At 42.4% G+C, this 19,679-nt stretch overlaps 2 protein-coding genes across 5 annotated transcripts; both read left to right on the forward strand.

The window, feature by feature from the left end:
• The first annotated feature begins 1 nt into the window (after position 1).
• On the forward strand, positions 2–11,685 carry trim110 (tripartite motif containing 110). Of its 4 annotated transcripts, none has more exons than XM_054732295.2 (8): positions 2–1,807; positions 2,380–2,539; positions 2,621–3,001; positions 3,088–3,321; positions 6,669–6,691; positions 6,888–7,033; positions 9,778–10,049; positions 10,115–11,685. In XM_054732295.2, the coding sequence occupies exons 2-8, from the start codon at positions 2,417–2,419 to the stop codon at positions 10,382–10,384; spliced, it is 1,449 nt and encodes a 482-aa protein (XP_054588270.2). In that variant the 5' UTR covers positions 2–1,807; positions 2,380–2,416; the 3' UTR covers positions 10,385–11,685. The 4 variants fall into 4 exon arrangements, with proteins under 4 accessions (XP_054588270.2, XP_054588208.2, XP_015812875.3 ...); XM_054732233.2 differs by having other exon boundaries at positions 2–410; positions 1,636–1,807; positions 2,380–3,001; XM_015957389.3 differs by having other exon boundaries at positions 2–255; positions 1,636–1,807; positions 2,380–3,001.
• Positions 11,686–12,876: 1,191 nt separating this feature from the next.
• cbln12 (cerebellin 12) lies at positions 12,877–17,821 on the forward strand. The gene is made up of 4 exons (XM_015957392.3): positions 12,877–13,040; positions 13,680–13,969; positions 15,041–15,160; positions 15,236–17,821. Exons 1-4 carry the CDS (start codon positions 13,010–13,012, stop codon positions 15,431–15,433), a joined length of 639 nt encoding a protein of 212 aa, XP_015812878.1. The 5' UTR covers positions 12,877–13,009; the 3' UTR covers positions 15,434–17,821.
• The last annotated feature ends 1,858 nt before the right edge of the window (positions 17,822–19,679 follow it).

Here is a 19,679-nt window from a genome sequence, read left to right on the forward strand (position 1 = left end):
CCCTGTTCAGTCCCGGGGATGCGCAGTCAGACAGACGCAGTTTTTTTTTTTTTTCAATTATTCATCTCATTCGCACATTCCCTCTCTCGTGACAAAGGCTAATTATTCCTAAATGTGTTTAGTTTGCAGGAGCGGAGGCTGGGGCGGTGCAGATGGCAGGACTCGCTCTGAGAGGAGGATTAATTTCCTGGCCGCTGCTCCTCTGCTTGTTTTTGTGTCGGCCTGCTCCTGTCCAGCCTGTCTGCGCTCGCTGCGGTACTGTCTGTCCGTGTCTCGGCCTTCTTAGCTGTCTGTCTGTCTGCCTGTCTGTCTGTCTCCTATAATTAATCACCCTGTCCACACCAACTAACAGGCTGGCTCACTGAAGGCCTGGTTCGGGTGTTATTAGGTCAAAATCATATATCTGAAAGGTGGGCTTGCACATATTTGACATTAGACCTATAATGACAGGATGAAATGAAATAATTATTTCCAGTTTATGTTTTGTTTATTTCAAATCATAGACGAGTCTGGTTACGAATATGTTACATTTTTTCAACTTTTTTTCCTTTTTCCATCCCATTGCGTTAATTTAATCTCGACAGTTTGGATGTAAAATGACTAAAATAGCTGCCAGGTGCAATGACAGATTATCACCTCTAGGTGTCTCTCAAACACAAAAATTGAGATTTAATTTCTCGTTTTCTTTTTTTTATGTTTTTTTTTGTATGCCCCACTATGATTGCTCTAGCATAATTACAATATTAGTTAAGAGTTTTTATTGACAAAAAGAGAATGTAGAGCAGGTATTTTATTCAGGACCTCTGCAAGGCCGCTGGCTTGCTGTCAGTCAACTTCTGGTCCAAATCCAGACTGCAATCTCTTCTGTCTTTATCACAGTTCAGGAAAGATGAAATAATTTACAAAAGACAATAAGAGGGAGTTGACAGGCTGTGTTGTGCTGCTGTTTGTAGCAGTTTTGCCTTGCAACCAGAAAAAAACTGCAAATTCAGATCCTAGGAGCTGCCTTGTTGCGTGACCAGAGTTACTCTGGTAATTTTGTACCTGTCGTGAATCTCTCTGGTGTTGTTTTTTTATGTGATTTTACATAAACTGCTTAGTCTTAAACTTTTACATTCATTCATCCGTCCATTCAGATGAATTCTGTCAGACAAGGCACAGATCATAACATGACTGAATCCAGATTAATACAGAAATACATTAAAAATAACCTGACGTATCTCTCATCCCTATACTTTATTCACAGTTTCAAAGCCAAAAGCTGTGCTAAAATAAAATTAAACTAAAACAAACCTGTCACCCACTTAAGCCTTGCAGCATGGTCTGGAGAATACAGGTGTGTGTTAACAAAATGCGATGGAGAAAAGCAGTGACCTTAGATATCACTGATGTGATCCAAAACAAAGTTAAAGAATCAAAATGTTGCTTTGACTGAGTTAAAACCCAGAAGTCAGTTAATCCCAATCCTTGTAAGGAGATCCAAAGAGAGCCGAGAATTCAGGCTGAAACTTCCTTGAAGAGGATAAAAACGTTTCTACAATCCAGCTGCAGAGTTTAGTTATTTTTCAAGCTTATGCAGTAAACCTGTGAAAAGGAATTCAGGTGCATGTTTTCCTTCTGCTCCTCCCATCTCAGGATCAGGTGACTCCTAACTGCCTTGAATCTTCTGGGATTAGTCAACACACACACACACACACGCATGCACGCACACACACACACACACACACACACACACACACACACACACACACACACACACACACTCTCTCTCTCTCTCTCTGATGGCCAAGCAGCAGGACACCAGCGGGTAAGGAAAATATTCACTTTCAAATGTATTTAAAATCTTCATGACGTAGTTGGGTTTGTCACATCCTGTTGGAGGTTAACTAGGTGAGGAAGAGATCAGGGCAGCAAGGGGATCTCCTGACCCCCACTGCTCGCTGCAACAGCTTGTGTCTTAGCTGTGTTAATGCCTATGTGTCTATGGTAATGCCCATCAGTGTTTCGACGTCTACAGTTTGAAAAGAACATCCTGGATTTGTTTTTCTTTTACAATCTGCTGTACTTTTTTCTGCATGGTGAAAGCAGACGTGTAAAGCTCAGCTTGATTTATGTTTTTATTTAGAACTTTCTTTAGTCGTTCAGTCCTATTGAATGTCTTTTTGTTTGTTTTTTTTAATAAAGACTTCTTCCCTTTTTCACCTGGTAGCTTGTTTTAAATCAACATGTGTTCTATCTTTAGAGCAGAGGTCTAGTGATCAGGATTATTGGTCTGAAAGGCTTCCCTCTTGTCCTTCTTAGGCTGAAGTCATAGTTATGTAAGGTTTAGTGTACTTTTTAATCATTCACATGTTTTTGATCCGTTTTTTTACTATGTAGCTAACAGTCCTTGTAAGGGACCACCATCTGACCACCAATGGCGTCCGTGGATGAAGACCTGACTTGTTCTGTATGTCGAGACAGCTTCAGCCAAGACCACCCGCTGCCTTGTGGCCACAGCTTTTGCCCCACCTGCATCCGTGAGGCCTGGAGCGGCCAGGTAGAAGGAAAAGATCACTTCATCTGCCCTCAGTGTCAGGAGGAGCACGGTGAAGTTCTGTGTGACTCCTGCCCTCCGCAGACAGAAGATGGACCACCACAGCTGGCTGTTAAAACCTGCCTCAAGTGCGAGGTGTCGTTGTGTGCCAGCCACCTCCAGCCCCACCTGGAGAGACCGGCGTTTAGCAGCCACCTGTTGGTGCAGCCGCTGGGGGACCTGTCCCAGAGGAGGTGTCCCGCTCACTCAGAGGTGTTCCGCTACTACTGCGTGGATGAGAGGGTGTATGTGTGTGGAGACTGTCTGCTGGAAGGAGGACACGCACTACACAAGGTGAAGGCTCTGAGGCAGGTGGAGGAGGATCTGAAGGTCATTCTACAGTCACTGCTCATCAAAGCAGAGACGAAACTCAAAGATGGAGAGCGACGTCTCAAAGAGCATGAAGATTTTGATTCTACCATGGCTGTGAGTTGAAAGGCTCGATCATTGCTAAGAAAATTACACTCAACAGCTCTTCTAGTGATATGGCACCCTCTGATTTGTGCTTCTAGGACTCTTTGAAGCAGGACGAAAACCAGGTGGAGCTTCTGGGTTCAGACCTGCAGGACCAGGTGAAAAAACTTGTGGTGGCCCTGAAGGATCTCACCAAGAAGGAGAGGCAGCAGATTGCAGAGCGTGTGCAGCAAGACTGCACTAAAGTGAGGGATGACATGAGACAAACAACAAACATTCTGCACTACCTGAACCTGCTGCTGGCGGAGACGGACCCTTTCCTCCTCATCTGGGTAAGTCACTCACTGCTCATGGGTCCTGAACAAGTCAAAACTGTTTAAATGGTTGTTATCCTGACTCATATTAGCATAGTTAAAAAGGAAAAAAGGAAAATTATCAGAAATATTTATCATCGACATTTTGAATTTTGTATGCAAAATAAAAATCATCCCTTCTTCATTTCACCATATAGATGGAAAAACCCGAGCAACAGTTTTGAAAACGTTGGCATCGTAGAAAAACGTAGGAATCAAATGATTAAAGTCTGCTGTCAGAAGAAAATTTTAGACATTTTACATTTAAGGCAAAGCAGCTTTATTTATAAAGCACATTTCAGACACAGGAGCAATTCAATGTGCTTTTCAGGTGCAGCAAGATCAACAAGAACATGAAACATTCGAATCAACACGACAACCTAAAACAGCCGATCATAAAATCAAAGTTAAATACACAAATAAAATTAGATGTAAGAAATAAAATAAAAAGTTCAAGTTAAAGACTGAGCAGTTACAGTGCAGAAGGTGCAGCGTTAGAAACATTCATTCAAAAGCTGATGAATACGTGGACTTTTTTTTAATTTATTTAAAAGTTTATAGAGTTGGGGCACATTTGAGGTCATGAGGAAGCTGATTCCATCTGTGAGCAGCAGAGTAGCTAAAAGCAGCTTCCCCCTGTTTGGTTCTGACCCGGGGTTCTACCAGCTGACTGCTTCCTAAGGATCTCAGAGCCCTGCTGGGGGTACAGTGGGGCAAAAAAGTATTTAGTCAGCCACCGATTGTGCAAGTTCTCCCACTTAAAATGATGACAGAGGTCAGTAATTTACATCATAGGTACACTTCAGCTGTGTGAGACAGAATGTGAAAAAAAATCCACGAATTCACATGGCAGGATTTTTAAAGAATTTATTTGTAAATCAGGGTGGAAAATAAGTATTTGGTCAATAACAAAAATTCAACTCAATACTTTGTAACATAACCTTTGTTGGCAATAACAGAGGTCAAACAATTACTATAGGTCTTTACCAGGTTTGCACACACAGTAGCTGGTATTTTGGCCCATTCCTCCATGCAGATCTTCTCGAGAGCAGTGATGTTTTGGGGCTGTCACAGAGCAACACGGACTTTCAACTCCCTCCACAGATTTTCTATAGGGTTGAGGTCTGGAGACTGGCTAGGCCACTCCAGGACTTTCAAATGCTTCTTACGGAGCCACTCCTTTGTTGCCCGGGCGGTGTGTTTGGGATCATTGTCGTGTTGGAAGACCCAGCCACGTTTCATCTTCAAAGCTCTCACTGATGGAAGGAGGTTTTGGCTCAGAATCTCACGATACATGGCCCCATTCATTCTGTCCTTAACAAAGATCAGTCGTCCTGTCCCCTTAGCAGAAAAACAGCCCCAAAGCATGATGTTCCCACCCCCGTGCTTCACAGTAGGTATGGTGTTCTTGGGATGCAGCTCAGTATTCTTCTTCCTCCAAACACGACGAGTTGAGTTTATACCAAAAAGTTCTACTTTGGTTTCATCTGACCAAATGACATTCTCCCAATCCTCTGCTGTATCATCCATGTGCTCTCTGGCAAACTTCAGACGGGCCTGGACATGCACTGGCTTCAGCAGCGGAACACGTCTGGCACTGCAGGATTTGATTCCCTGCCGTTGTAGTGTGTTACTGATGGTGACCTTTGTTACTGTGGTCCCAGCTCTCTGCAGGTCATTCACCAGGTCCCCCCATGTGGTTCTGGGATTCTTGCTCACCATTCTCATGATCATTTTGACCCCACGGGATGAGATCTTGCGTGGAGCCCCAGATTGAGGGAGATTATCAGTGGTCTTGTATGTCTTCCATTTTCTGATAATTGCTCCCACAGTTGATTTTTTCACACCAAGCTGCTTGCCTATTGTAGTATCACTCTTCCCAGTCTGGTGCAGGTCTACAATTCTTTTCCTGGTGTCCTTCGAAAGCTCTTTGGTCTTGGCCATAGTAGAGTTTGGAGTCTGACTGTTTGAGGCTGTGGACAGGTGTCTTTTATACAGATAATGAGTTCAAACAGGTGCCTTTAATACAGGTAATGAGTGGAGGACAGAAAAGCTTCTTAAAGAAGACGTTACAGGTCTGTGAGAGCCAGAGATTTTCCTTGTTTGAAGTGACCAAATACTTATTTTCCACCCTGATTTACAAATAAATTCTTTAAAAATCCCACCATGTGAATTCATTGATTTTTTTTCACATTCTGTCTCTCACAGTTGAAGTGTACCTATGATGTAAATTACTGACCTCTGTCATCATTTTAAGTGGGAGAACTTGCACAATCGGTGGCTGACTAAATACTTTTTTGCCCCACTAAATATACTGTAAATGTATTCTGGCCCCATGCCATTGAGTGATTTATAAACTAGTAGTAGCACTTTTACTAGAGAGTATCTGAGAGGGTGAAATCGATTCAGTAGTTTACTGGGAACTAGTGATGTTTCGGTCACGAACGAACCGGCTCCAAGAGCCGGCTCTTTGAAGTGAACGATGGGAACCAGCTCGTCATTGGGAGCCATCCCCTCCCCTCCCCCCTCCCCTCTTGCTTTGGTGAAAGCTACAGGCGATTTGGTCAACATGTGTAACTGCGTGTCCAGACTGTCCACACACAGAGCGGGGGGGGGGGGGGGGGGGGGATAGGGAGGATCAGACTCAGACACACAGCAGAGCACATGTGGGAGGAGGGAGACGAGAGGGAATGAGGAGGAGGAAAAAGGCGAGCGAGAGGGAGGAGAGTGCGACGAAGACGGTGAGAAAATGAGCGCCAGCAGTCGGAAAGTGGAGATTTCTTAAAGTGTTCAGTTATTAAATCCATAGAAATTATAAATATTTGATACATAGCATATTTTTACATTAGTAAATCATTTTACATATAACTTTGTATTATTTTGGTTATAAATGTACTCTACGCAACAGAAAATCTGAGGAGCCACTTGGGAGCCAAAAGAGCCGGCTCTTTTTGGTGAGCTGAGCCAAAAGAACCGGCTCTCTAAAAAGAGCAGTAATTCCCATCACTACTGGTAACCAGTGTAGAGATTTCTGAACAGAAACGGGAGCGGCTGGTGAAAATGTTTTATGTTTTTTTATGGTGAGGCGCATTTTAACAGATATTTTTACAGAAAACCTTGGGCTGTAAATGAGGTTTATTTAAATTGAATTGGGAACACAGTGAAACGTACAGGGAGCCATAGTTTCAGTAACTTTGTTTTTCTGTTATTTTCTTCTTTTCACGTTCACCTGAGCAGATATGTTACACAGGCACATCTGAGGCTTTTTTCTGGGAAGATCATGTGACATGTTTCTTTCTGCTGTCCTCCACCTTTCCTTCTTTTAGGCTTTTCAATCAGATGACACAAAGTAAGTCCAGCTCAGCTTCTGGAGACGTTATTGTGCGTGTGTGTGTGTGTGTGTGTGTGTGTGTGTGTGTGTGTGTGTGTGTGTGTGTGTGTGTGTGTGTGTGTGTGTGTGTGTGTGTGTGTGTGTGTGTGTGTGTGTGGTAATTTCAGAGAGAGAAACCCATTCCGCTCTATGTTGAGGCTCTCTTGTGTTATAGATTATTAGCCGACCTGAACTGCCCGCTCTTCGTCCCCGGTCCCATCAGTCTGGACAGGAAACACATCTTGGACGACATCGAGAGTAAATATCGAGAGTTCATCACCGCCACCCTCCGCTGCCTGAGTGAACTGAAGAGGGAACTCTGTGAGTGGCAGCAGCAGACACCTGTTGATCTTATTGACACACTCAGTTTATCCTGGTATAAACAGTAAAAAATCAAAAAGTATAGAACAAAAAGTTCTGTGTTTTTTGTCACTCTTTTCAGAAAGTGAAACCCATATACCTGTATATCCCTTACACACAGAGTGAAATATGTCAAGCCTTGATGATTATAGCTAACCAGAATATTAGAATTTAATATAAGATCAATTAAAAAAAACATATTTGAAACAGAAATGTCAGACTTCTGTAGAGTGTGTTCATTTAGAAAAGTTGTGATTGAGCCTTCCCACTCTAGACTGTTTCAGATATATTTCCAAAACACCCAAAGAAATTTCTTGTGAGAGTAACCGGTGGCTTTGCAAGAAGTTTGATTTGAATTTATTTGCACTCAGTACTTGGTTTGACCTCCTTTTTGCTCCTTTTTGCACTGCAGAGGTGTGATGCAGGGCCAGGTTCCTGTGATGGCAGCCTGGGTCTGACTCTGGTCCCCGGTGCTGGTGCATGGATGTAGTTTTGACTTTAGAAGTTGGGGGGACACAACCGGCACGAGGACCCGGGGAGGAAGGGATCTTTACAGTAGGTATACAAAAAATATGTATAAAACTACAGCTATTTATATCTTTATATCTGTCCCCTCAAAAAAAACACGTCCATGTGCTGGTGTCCCTTACCATGAGCGTGCTTCGATGCAACATTCCTAACTAGCAACTTTGGCTGTTTTGCAGCTTCCCCTCCTTCAGGGTGTCTGACTGTCCTCTGGAAGTCTTTCCAGTCAGCATTCCTCCCTATGACTGGCGTCAACTGACCCAGACTGAGAGACCATTTAGAGGCTCAGTAAAGTTTTGCAGCTGTTTTGAGTTAATTAGCTGATGACTTTCCAATATTTTTCCTTTTCACAAAATTGCAACTTTGAGACACTTAAAACTTATTCATATAAAAACTCAGTATTTTCTTATCTGTACGCCGTAACCATCTAAATGACAAGAAACAAATGATTGAAATCTTTTACTCTGTGTTATAAATTTGAAATTGGAGTTTCACTTTCTGAAATAAGAGACAAATAATGCTGAAGTTTGTCACCATTAAAATTTATTTTAGAAACGTTTGTCAATATTCAAAGAGAAGTCTGTTTGTTTCTTTCATGAGCGAACATGAGTAACCCTTAATCAGTGTTGGGCAAGTTACTTCAAAACTGTAATGCATTATTTATTACTTGTTACCCTAATTTTAAAGCAACTCATTACATTACAATATTACTGATTATAAAATGTAAGGCATTACACTACTTTTGCATTACTTTAAGTTACTTTCACCAAAACAACTTCAATATGAATCTGGTAATGTGACGCTCAGTGAGCTCATGACATATATGTGGAAGGTGATGTGGTGTCTGAGCTAGGATTGCTGTTAAAAACAGTCAGATATAATAACAGTGCTTTAAAATGATTGTTTATTAAATAAAAGCAACAACAATCTGTACTCTCAGTACCCTGCCATCTTAGAGTAACTGAGCAGGGAGTGAGGTGGTGGGGGCTCCAAGCCTATATTTGCCTTGGTCCCCAAATGCCTTGATACGGCCCTGGATGTGGGACTGACTTCTGGGGTGATCTGATTCTATCACATGTATAAATATTAAATGTTTATTTATTATTGCTTTTCACTGGTAAAAATGTGTATTGGGGATAAATCTACCTACTTTTTTTTTTCTTTTCAAGCACTTTGTTTTGTTTTCTTGATTTTATTTGAATAATTTCCTGCCCTTTCTCTCTCTATCCTTCCTGCATGCTGCATGTTTTCTCCGTCTTCCAGAAAAACTGTTTCCTAGATTTCCTGCTTTCTAACTAATCAGCCAAAGGGATCTACTGAACGCAAATAAATAAATAAATAAAAAGCTTAATATGCACTGCGCTCCAGCAACAATGACTTGAAATCACAGGGGCACAGATTATGAACTCAGCTGAAAATTACATGAAGTACCAGAGAATATGGGCTGATATAAACGATCGCAAACGAATCACTTTGTTTTGGTGGAGCGATTTTGTGAATATAACAGCGGACGCGCGCAGGACGCAGCTGGAGTATTTGAGCCGTTACCGCTGCGTCCTTTCTGCTCATAGAATCCCCGCAAAGCTGAGTCCATAAATGACGTCATATATGTGGATACTGGATCTTTTTTCAGGCTTTGAATTTTTAGGAAACCCACGTCTTGATTCTGGGTTTAAAAATGCATAGTAATTACCGCGTTACTGACAATTGTACCGAGTAAATATTACCATTTTCTTTCCCTGTAATGCCTTACATTACCACATTACAGCAAAAAGCAATGCATTACAGTAATTAATTACTTTTGTACAGCGTTACTCCCAACACTGCCCTTAATATGGATGAAAACTCAGATGCTTGCTAGTTTGGCATAGAAGTGAAAAAGTGAAACTGATTTGAGACCAAAGATTCACCTTAAAAATTCACAAATCCTAAAACTTTACGGATTCAGTCCATTTTCACATTTATGGATCCAGCCAGTGACTTCCTGTTCTCACTGGGTGATCAATGGGGTAGATGCAGAACCAGTACCTGCAATGAGTCTTACTGGTTTGTCTGTTTTTAAACTGATGTAATGTCTGCATGTGGTGTGTAAAATGTAGTTTCCGAGATTCTTTTCCAGATATTGAGCAGAATGAACTTCAAGAGCAGCACAACTGAATCAATTTTGTGTGACCCTGCAGTGACCAGCCGGCTGACTCTAGACACGAACTCGGCTCATCCTCTGCTGAGCATCTCTGATGACTTGCGTTCAGTGAGACGCGTTAAAAGCCGACTGCCGTGCGCTGCTCACCCCGAACGTTTTGATCACTGGCCACAGGTCCTCGCAGCCCAGACCTTCTCCTCTGGCACTCACTACTGGGAGCTGGAGGCTGAGGGATTCTGGGATGTTGCCGTCTGCTACAGAAGCATTGGACGGAAGGGAAAAGATGGCAACGCGTTTGGAAACAACAAGGTACTCAAATGTGTTATTTAGTTTAAAGCATGCCAGTGTCTTTTAAATAAATAAAATGTTCTCAGGTGTCGTGGAGCTTGACTCAGCAGCACGATAAAAAGCTGTCTGCCTGGCACAATCGCAGGAAGACGCGGCTCACGCACCAGATGGACGGGAATCGAGTTGCTGTCGCTGTGGACTACAACTCAGGGACCATCACTTTCTCAGAGGTGGGGCCCTCCAACAACCTGATCCACCTCCACACTTTCTCCAGCAGCTTCACCCAGCCACTGTGCTTGGGCTTTGGACTCTACAAGGCCGAGCTCAAGAGTCATATCACTATAGTTAAAGTGTGAGGCGACCACACGATTGTTCTGAAACCTCTCGGTTTTCTGCGCCAGGAGACAAAACTTTAAGCTTTATTTATGTGATATTTGGTCCAAAAGAATGTTTTTGCCCATTTGTGTCTGTTGGCAAAATCTCCGATGAGTGGCTGGACAGATCTGAATGAAACCTTCAGACAGTAATAAAGTCTGCAGGAATAGATCTTAGTTCTGATGGCTGCCAGCCACACAGAAATGTTTGTACTTCTGTCAGTTTAGCATGTACAGCTCTAACATCTGGGGGTATTAGATTGTTTTATTTCAAAGATTTGTTCAAAACAACTAACAATTCACAATTTCTCAACATATAATCTTAGCTCTAAAATCGGCATGAAAGGTGACAGCAGAGGTGTGGACTTGAGTCACATGACTTGGACTCGAGTCAGACTTGAGTCATTATTTTAATGACTTTTGACTTGACTTGATCGAATCTATTAAGACGTACGACTGACTTTACTCAGACTTGACTGCAAATTACTTGCAACTTAAATGGACTTGCATCTGTTGAGTTGATGATGACTTGGGCATATTTGATATTTGAGCACAAAAGTGGCCCGACATGGACAAAAATCATAAATCATTCTTCGTTATGGGTTTGATTTACTGCTAAATGCAGCAGCGCTTTGTTTATAATCAGTTTCAGTTGCACTTCCTGCTTGTTTGAGCAAATAAATGAAGCTTTATTTCTGGAATGTATTTATTATCATTGTCATTAAATTGAAGTTGGACAAATGACTTGATTATGACTTGAAAATTCAAATTTAAGGACTTGGACCTGACTTGGACTTCCACATCATTGACTTTGGACTCGACTTGGACTTGGTTGTCTTTGACTTGGACTTGACTCGAGACTTGACTGGAAAGACTTGTGACTCACTTGCGACTTGCAAAGCAGTGACTTGGTCACACCTCTGGGTGACAGTGAAATGAATTATTTTACAGGTAGCTAAAAAGAGTTTTGTATTATTGTTCTAGAAAATGTTTGGTCCTTGTGATTTCTTTCATTTTGAATTTAGATGATAATAACTCATCATTTTGTTCTCCCTACCTTTGGACCTACAAAATAAGAGCACATTTTTATCAGCTAGTTTATTTTATTTTATTTTTATTTTTTTTTTGCAAAAGCTATTGTCCTTATAGGTATAACTATTAAAGGGGACATGTTATGACTTTTTTCTTAAGTTATAATAGTTCTATAGTCAATTCAAAACATGTTTTAAAGTTTTTTGCACTAAACTGCTCCAAATAAAAGCAATTTCGGCTGTTTCAGTCTGGACATTTTCAGTAACTTCCAGATTCAGTCGTTTCAAGGCTCTGTCACTTTAAGAAAAAAAAACTGGAGCTGACCACATGTACCCACCCTCTGGTCTGCTGCTATAAGCTTAGAAGCTCCAATATCTCTGAGGGGCTTGTAGTGAAGTCACTGCTCTTCCAGCTGCAGCGCTCTGTTGCATATTGGTTCACTGATCATTTTCCCGTTTGTGACATCACAATGAAGCGGACATCATACCGGTCTTTCGTGGTGAAGAAAGAGCTTAGTCAGAATGAAAAGCTCAAAATTTACTGGTTGATCTACGTGCCTACCCTCACCTATGGTCACGAGCTTCGGGCAGTGACTGAAAGAACGAGATAACGGATACAAGCGGCCACAGTTAATTTTATCTCCAGGGTGGCTGGACTCTCCCTTAGAGATAAGGTGAGAAGCTTGGTCATGCAGGAGGGGCTCGGAGTAGACCCGCTGCTCCTCCACGTTGAGAGAAGCCAGTTGAGGATGCTTAGGCATCTGGTCAGGATGCCTCCTGGATGCCTCCCAGGTGAAGTTTTCTGGGCGTATCCAACAGGGGAGGAGACCCAAGGGAAGACCCGGACACACTGGAGGGACTATGTCTCTCAGCTGGCCAGGGAACGCCTTGGGGTTCCCTGGAGGAGCTGGCCCAAGTTGCTGGGGAGTGAGAAACCTGAGTCTCTTGGCTTGGGCTGCTGCCCCCACAATGTGACTCCGGATAAGCGGAGGAAAACGGATGGAGTGATAATGACATCACAAATACGGACCTTTTGAAACTGCTTGTTTTAGATGCATAATTCCTGAAACCAAACAATGACAGAAAATGAATAGAAGGTTTTTTCACATTTGGAGTGTTTTTGGAGGCAGTAGAGACCCACATGGCAGAACAAAAGGATGCAAAATGTGAGTTTGGCACAATATGTCCCCTTTAATGAAGCTTGAATGCTTCTACATTATTAAATTAACTGAATAAAACGCGAGTAAACAAAACTCCTTCTGATCTGTCTTTTCATTTAAGGACTTACTGTTTTACTGTAAATTAAACAAAACAGAGAAACTGTCATTCACTCGCTAACTCTGCTCTTTGAAGCTGTATAGATTTCTGATTTCACTGTAGAGGGGAGTGGGCGGATGCAACGTGGAGACAGAAGCGCGCGGGGGGGGGGGGGCATGCAGGGAGAGAAACAGGAAAATCAGAGGATTCTCTGGATTGGTTGCAATCAGCTCAACTGGAGCGCTGAGGGAGAATGTGACCAGAGAACTGGGATTTTCTTTTTAATTCAGCTGGACGGAGACGTCTGCTTTCATCTGGTATGAGACAGAGGACATCCGAGTCAACAACAGGTGACTGTTTTCATTAATGCTCACTGTGTTTTTAGATTTTTTTGATTTTGCACGTTACGTTAGGGCACTTGTATTAATAACTGGTTATTGCTGCTGAGATGCAAATCTTCATAATCAATCAAAAGGATGTCACTGTTTGAGCTGAGAAATCTGATTTTAGTTACGGAACATTTTTGATTACATGCAGGAAAAAAGGGCAAAAGTCTTAAAATATGAACAAAGAAGTGCTGCAAAACTAACAGAAATAAAAGTGAAATGTACAAAGTGGTGTTAAATGTGTACCTTTGTTATGTGAGAGTGTGAAACAAAAGCTGAAATGTGTGTGTGGATGTGTGATGGAGGGAGGGGGCTATGTGTAAGGAGACAGATGGTCACTCAGTGGAGTTGTTCCCCCACTTCGTCTCTCCTCCTCACTCCCCTCTGAGTCCACACCAACCTGCTTCTTTTATTTATTTAAGGTTTCTTGTGTGTGCGGGCGTTTTATCAGTTGAGATTTAGATCTCGTAAACTCAAGCAAAAAGTAGAAAAACTCACAAAAAGCATCTGGTTGGTGTGGTGTGTTCATCCACCTTTCTCCAAATGACGTAAAGTGACTCATTTTTTAAGCTTAATTGAGAGATCTGTGGCTGATCCTTCTAGGTTCAGTCATGCACCTCAGGTCCGTCCTTGCTGACCTCCTGACCCTGCTCAGTGTGCTGCTGTTATGGGGTCCTCTGGTGTGCAGGGGCCAGAACGACACAGAGCCCATCATCCTCGAGGGGAAGTGTTTGGTGGTGTGCGACTCCACTCCTTCGTCTGAGCCCGCCGGTAATGCTTTGGGCATGTCTGTTCGCTCTGGCTCGGGGCGAGTGGCCTTCTCTGCCAGCCGCCAAACCAACCATGAGCCCACGGACATGAGCAACCGCACCATGATCATCTACTTCGATAACGTGAGTATCTTTGCTCATACGATTGGACGTTCTCCTGGAATGTTTGACGGAAAAATCCCACTTTTCTTGTGCCATGAATCCCTCCTCGCCTTAAAATGCACATATAATTAATGTCTGACCATGTTGATGAATGACAATGAGGTAAAAATTGATCCGTTAGACTCATAAAACCAGAGGATTTTTCAGCACATCGAGGGTTTATTTTAAGTGTAATAGGAGAATGTGTGAATCAGTGGTTTAGAAGTCTGAGAGAGCAGAAAGAATTACAAAATCAACTACGAAAAACGAGAACCTGGTGCAAAAGTTCATTTATTCCAGTATTTCATCTTAAAATGTGAAACTAATAAATGAGACAGAATCATTCCAGGCTGGCCGCAGCTGGGGAGATCCGCGGGAAGGGCCCGGCGCGCGTCCAGAGTCGCCGCCGCACCCGCCGACCGCATCCCCTCCCACGGCCCGCCATCCACCCAGCGTCGGGCACCGGCTCGCGGCAAAGACTCCCACCGCCCGCCGACGCACGAGGCGCGACGGACGAAGGGGGCCCCACCACGAGCCGGGCCGAGCAACCGGGCTTCAAGGCGGCGGAGAGAGGAGGGCGACGGGGTGACTGCTCCCCCAGCCGCGGCGCGAGCCCAGCCTCGCTTCGCACCCCAGCCCGACCGACCCAGCCCTTTGAGCCAATCCTTATCCCGAAGTTTCGGATCTGACTTGCCGACTTCCCTTATCTCCCTTCTTCTAAGACGCCAGGGGCTGTTCACCTTGGAGACCTGCTGCCTTTATTTAAAATAATTCTGATGATTGTGGCTTACAGCTTATGAAAACCCCACATTCAAATTCTCATACAGTTAGAATATTGTGGAGAGGTTCACAACACACTCTAATCAGCTAGTATGTCCAGAACACCTACAAAGGATTCCTGAGGCTTTAGATGGTCTCTCAGTCTAAGTTGGATTACAAACATAAATGGACTTTTGCACCGTGTTCTAATTTATCCAGATTCACCTTAGTCTCATATTCTTTCCGTTTTGATGCCCACATGTCTTCCCTGCCATTTCCTCACCATCTGATCAGATTTTAGTTAACGTGGGTACCCATTTTGACCAAGAGAGTAGTGTCTTCGTGGCACCACGTAGAGGGGTGTACAGCTTCAACTTCCACGTTGTGAAAGCGTACAACAGGCAGACGATCCAGGTAAGCTGACCGTCATACCTGATATTCCGGCATGCCCACAGGCTCTGTCTGATCCCAGAGTGTTGTGTGTTTCAGGTCAGCCTGATGGTGAACGGCTGGCCGATGATTTCAGCCTTTGCCGGGGACCAAGACGTGACCAGAGAAGCTGCCACCAATGCCGGCCTGGTGATTATGGAGAAGGGGGACAAGGCCTACCTCAGACTGGAGAGAGGCAACCTGATGGGAGGCTGGAAGTACTCCACCTTCTCTGGGTTCCTGGTCTTCCCCTTATGAGGATGGTGGAGAGCTGAGGTGAAATGTGTAGATCCTGGGTGTGAATGGATGAGAGGAGGAGGAGATTGGGGTTTATACAAGCGCTACAAGCAGCTTAAGAGTACTTTGTCCAAAAATGAAATGGACAAAAGGGTCAAAAGTTGAATTAAACCAATGATTTGCTTGTTTTGCCTGTGTATAAATATTTATCCAGTTTAATTTGTCACAGAAAATATAAATCAGTTATTTGTGCTCTGTACTCCTGTGCTGACAATATGTGAATGCCTTAATCTCTGATTTCTTTTTCAAATTTACACTGCAAAAACAAATTTCTGAGAAAGCTTTAAAAAGCCTTTTTGTTTTTAACGTTAATCTTTTTTTTATTCTAAAGTGAAAATAAATGAGTCTCCAGAAAAATTGTATTACTTAAAATAAAGTAAACATTCCAGCCTGGCAAGCCTGAATAAATAAATATATTATTTAGTCTGGCACCGCTTCATTGACGGTTCTCGGTCAGGGCAGGTTCTAGAATAGAATAGAATAGAATAGAATAGAATAGAATAGAATAGAATAGAATGGAATAGACCGTATTGATCTTACAGAGGGGGAAATTCACTTGTTACAGGAGCACCAACACTTGAGATAATAATTTGAAGAAAAACAATGACAAAGGTACATGTATACACACACATAGGCAGTAAGCTAGTATTGTAACCTTCAACCACTAAAAACCACAAGTACAATTTTTAAAACTTGGATTCCAGAACTATGCAGCATACTGTAAGGGACACAGACATACTATGTAAATCTGGTATTGCACGTGTATTGAACACATACTGAGTATTGCATTGATGTTATTGCGTGACTGGATAACGCCAGTACATCCTAAACTGAGGAGTTACACACTCTTGGTGCAGAGGGGATGAAAGATCTATGGTAGCGTTCTGTTTTACATCTGGGATGTCTCAGTCTAACAGTTCTACTGTTGTCTTTCAACTGATCTCCGCATGCTACTGGACAACGAACAACCCACCACAACGGATGTCGGTAAACGAGGCAGTCTGCTGTTGAAGAAGGCAAGAATACATCATTTTTCTAAATAAAGGACTTAAATACATCTATCTGCTCCTGATTCTAATAAAGCCCAAGTCCAAATACTGTAAAAATGGTGTAAAAGCCGTTTCAAATGAGCTGTCGCCATTGTTCCACTCTGTCGCATCATCCTACCCACCAGACGAATAGCGGGCCCTGATTGGACCACAAAGCGGATAGAGCTCTGTGATTGGCCCACCTTTGTGGGTCACCTTTGAAAAGTTAAAGTTGAAGTCGCATAGTCATCATCACAAACTGGTGAAGTTCATCTCTGCATTTGACCCATCCCCGTGGAGGGGAGCGGTGAGCTGCAGCGGTGGCAGCGCTCGGGAACTATTTGGTGGTTTAACCCCTCAATCCAACCCCTTAGACCAATGTGTGGACCAATCACAGTGCTCTATCAGTTTGAAACCCCTTTAGAGATCTGTGATTGGAGATGAATGCTGCAACGTTCTAATGGAGAGCCTAACCCTCCCTAACCCATCTACTTCTGGACCATGGGTCCCCGGAAGAACAAAAAAAAATTAACGCAAGGCAATGGGGCAAAAAAATAAATGCTATTTTCTAATTCCGCTTGTTATGTGCCATGGATTTCACATATGATGTTCATGAATTTTAAACACGCATTTTGATACAAGCATGACAATGCTCACATTTTCAAGCGTTATTTTAGGTTTTGTGAGAACATATGCCCAGAACTAAAAATGTGCATTGGGAACGAATGGAAAGGGAAGATACTCAGGCTCCCTAAGGAGCGTTCCCAGTCTAAACTTTGCAAAGCAAGAATTTGGTCTGGTTCACTAGGTTATAGATATTCCATATTATGATCCAAATGTTCTTGTTTTAAATAAAAAAAAAAGAATCTACCAATGTGGTACACAAACGTTGGTTTGCTAGAATTCTCAAATCAAGCAAAACAATATAAACTTGTATTGATTTGCTAGCTTTAAGATTTGAAGCCATGCAACTTTTGTTTACCACGTTGTCTTTACTCAAAAAAAAAAAAAATTTCGATCTTATATATTTACCTTATTTTACATGAGGCTATTTTTTCTAGAGGAATCTTTAAAAAAAATTTAGACTAAAAAAGACAAAATATCTAAAAAATAGGCTTTTTTTCCTTCTTAGAAATCAGTTTTTGCAGTGTAGAAACTCACTTCTGTGCTCTGATGACAACCTGTCGAGGTTAAAAGAAACACCTTTATTAGTTTGTGCTGTGACTGCAGCTCCTCTGTACACCTGTCAGTATCCTGAAAAATATGTTTATTTATAAAAACAAATTACACTATATGAAGAAAATAAAATCTAACTGAAGTAGTTTGGCTGAGTGTGTCATTGCAGACTTGTTTATGTGTCCCTGCAAGAGTTCAATCTGCTAATGTAAAGCGGTTTTTCTTCCCTGCTTTCATTTCATCCGACCCAACACCACGGCAGCGGTTTGTAAATATAGCTCCCACCAGCCGAGCCGGTGCTGGCGAGGACCTAGCAGGCCAGCATGGGATGCAGTATAAGAGCTGTGCATGGCGGATACTCCTCGCAGGGCCACAGGCAGATGGAGGCTTTGGCGAGCGGGCAGGCTCATCCCAGCAGGACTTCCATGGATAAAGTGTGGCTCACTGTCACTTGCAGTCATTCACGCTTCCCTGGTTCAGAACCGCCTCTCTGTGGTTTTTCTTGGTTCGTCCCGAACGGCTCTTCGTTAGCAGTCATCTTTTATACATATCAGACCACGTTTGAAAGAGTTTTTTAAAACAGGAAGTGAGATCCGAGTTTTATTGGTTATTGTGGAAAGATCTGATACAATTTTCTGTTTCTCCTTTTATCATCCGCCATATTTTTGTGATAACTAACATAAAGACACACACTCAACCCCTCATTAATCACTGTGTCAAGCATGTAGCCTCCTTTTTACCCGTTTCTCTCTGCATGAAACAAGGTCAACTGTCAGTGAATATTGGATTAAAGGAAATTAATTATCATCTCACATGAGTATTGTATCTAAAGATTTACAATTGCCATTCATCTTTTTAGGCAAATCTGGCTATAGTAACCTGCAGGGGCGTGTCCAGGGAGTGGCCTGGGGTAGCACATGCCACCCTTAGAATCTGATTGGCCACCCCAGGTGCCCCCCTACTAAGTTCCAGTTTAAATAAACTTTACATGGTCGACAAAAGGCTTGGGTTGTAAACTCCAAAAATAGTGTGTGGTAGCATGCACCTTTAACTTTGTCTTCTAGCCCAGGCCTACAGAACGTTTCTGTAGTATTAATATTATTTATTATTTTTTCATATTCACATAAATAGTATTTAAAGTCCCACTCAATTCCAGTTGGTGGCAATAATGCAACAAGAAGTGACTTGCTAACCACCACAAAACTAGAAGATGAATAGAAAAAAATGGTGATTGTGTAATGTGAAACTCCAAAATTCACTAGAAAGTAAATAAATAAATTAACAATTTGTGTAAATAAATAAATAAGCATAACCATTGGTGCCACCCATGCATAAACAAGTGCCCCACATGGGCCACCCCATTTTAAAAGTCCTGGACACGGCTCTGGTAACCAGTTGGACCCTATTTACTTTAAAGAGACTATGTGTATTTTACTGGTAATCTCTGGAAATATCCATTGAAATGTTGTTGAAAATTAATGAAATGATGCCCAGTTGTTGAAAAATATTGACAGCTTTGTAACACATTACCATAAAAATTGGGTCTAAAATACATGGGAGCAGGTCTAAGTCTCTGGGCGCCGCCATATAGGGCTTGGGATCACACGTGATTAAACGTAGCATTCTGAGATGTGTGCAGACGTGCTGGTGGCCTTGTGAGTGTGAACAAGTCGTGAAAACAAACAGTACGTCGCAGAGAAAAAGCAGATTTGGGTGAAAGGAAGTGTTAAACAACATGTTAAAACCCAACCCAAAAAAGGATGTGGAATATGCAGAGATAAGTTAAATAAAGACATCTGGGACCGGTGCGTGGACAAAATTAGCATCATAAATGGTTTGGATCCATATGAAAGACCCAAGGCGCACCAACAACAACTTGTTGCTGCTGCAGATCTGTATAACAAACGTTTTTGGCTTTCTTGTTTGTAGTGTGAGTAGTGATCATCCAACCATTTACCATGGTTGCATAATATGACCGATCAAATGAATCATGGATTAAATTT

This window comes from Nothobranchius furzeri, chromosome 11 (genome assembly GCF_043380555.1).
Source record: "Nothobranchius furzeri strain GRZ-AD chromosome 11, NfurGRZ-RIMD1, whole genome shotgun sequence".
In the NCBI taxonomy this organism is placed as follows: Eukaryota; Metazoa; Chordata; class Actinopteri; order Cyprinodontiformes; family Nothobranchiidae; genus Nothobranchius; species Nothobranchius furzeri.

Excerpts from the sequence above, each read along its gene's own strand:
- trim110 (XM_070541740.1), top strand. The coding sequence starts at position 2,417 with ATGGCGTCCGTGGATGAAGACCTGACTTGTTCTGTATGTCGAGACAGC. Across the intron at positions 6,692-6,887 it reads TTTCAATCAGATGACACAAA|ATTATTAGCCGACCTGAACT; the intron begins GTAAGTCCAGCT and ends CTTGTGTTATAG. Across the intron at positions 10,050-10,114 it reads ACGCGTTTGGAAACAACAAG|GTGTCGTGGAGCTTGACTCA; the intron begins GTACTCAAATGT and ends AAATGTTCTCAG.
- cbln12 (XM_015957392.3), top strand. The coding sequence starts at position 13,010 with ATGAGACAGAGGACATCCGAGTCAACAACAG. Across the intron at positions 13,041-13,679 it reads GACATCCGAGTCAACAACAG|GTTCAGTCATGCACCTCAGG; the intron begins GTGACTGTTTTC and ends TGATCCTTCTAG. Across the intron at positions 15,161-15,235 it reads ACAACAGGCAGACGATCCAG|GTCAGCCTGATGGTGAACGG; the intron begins GTAAGCTGACCG and ends TGTGTGTTTCAG.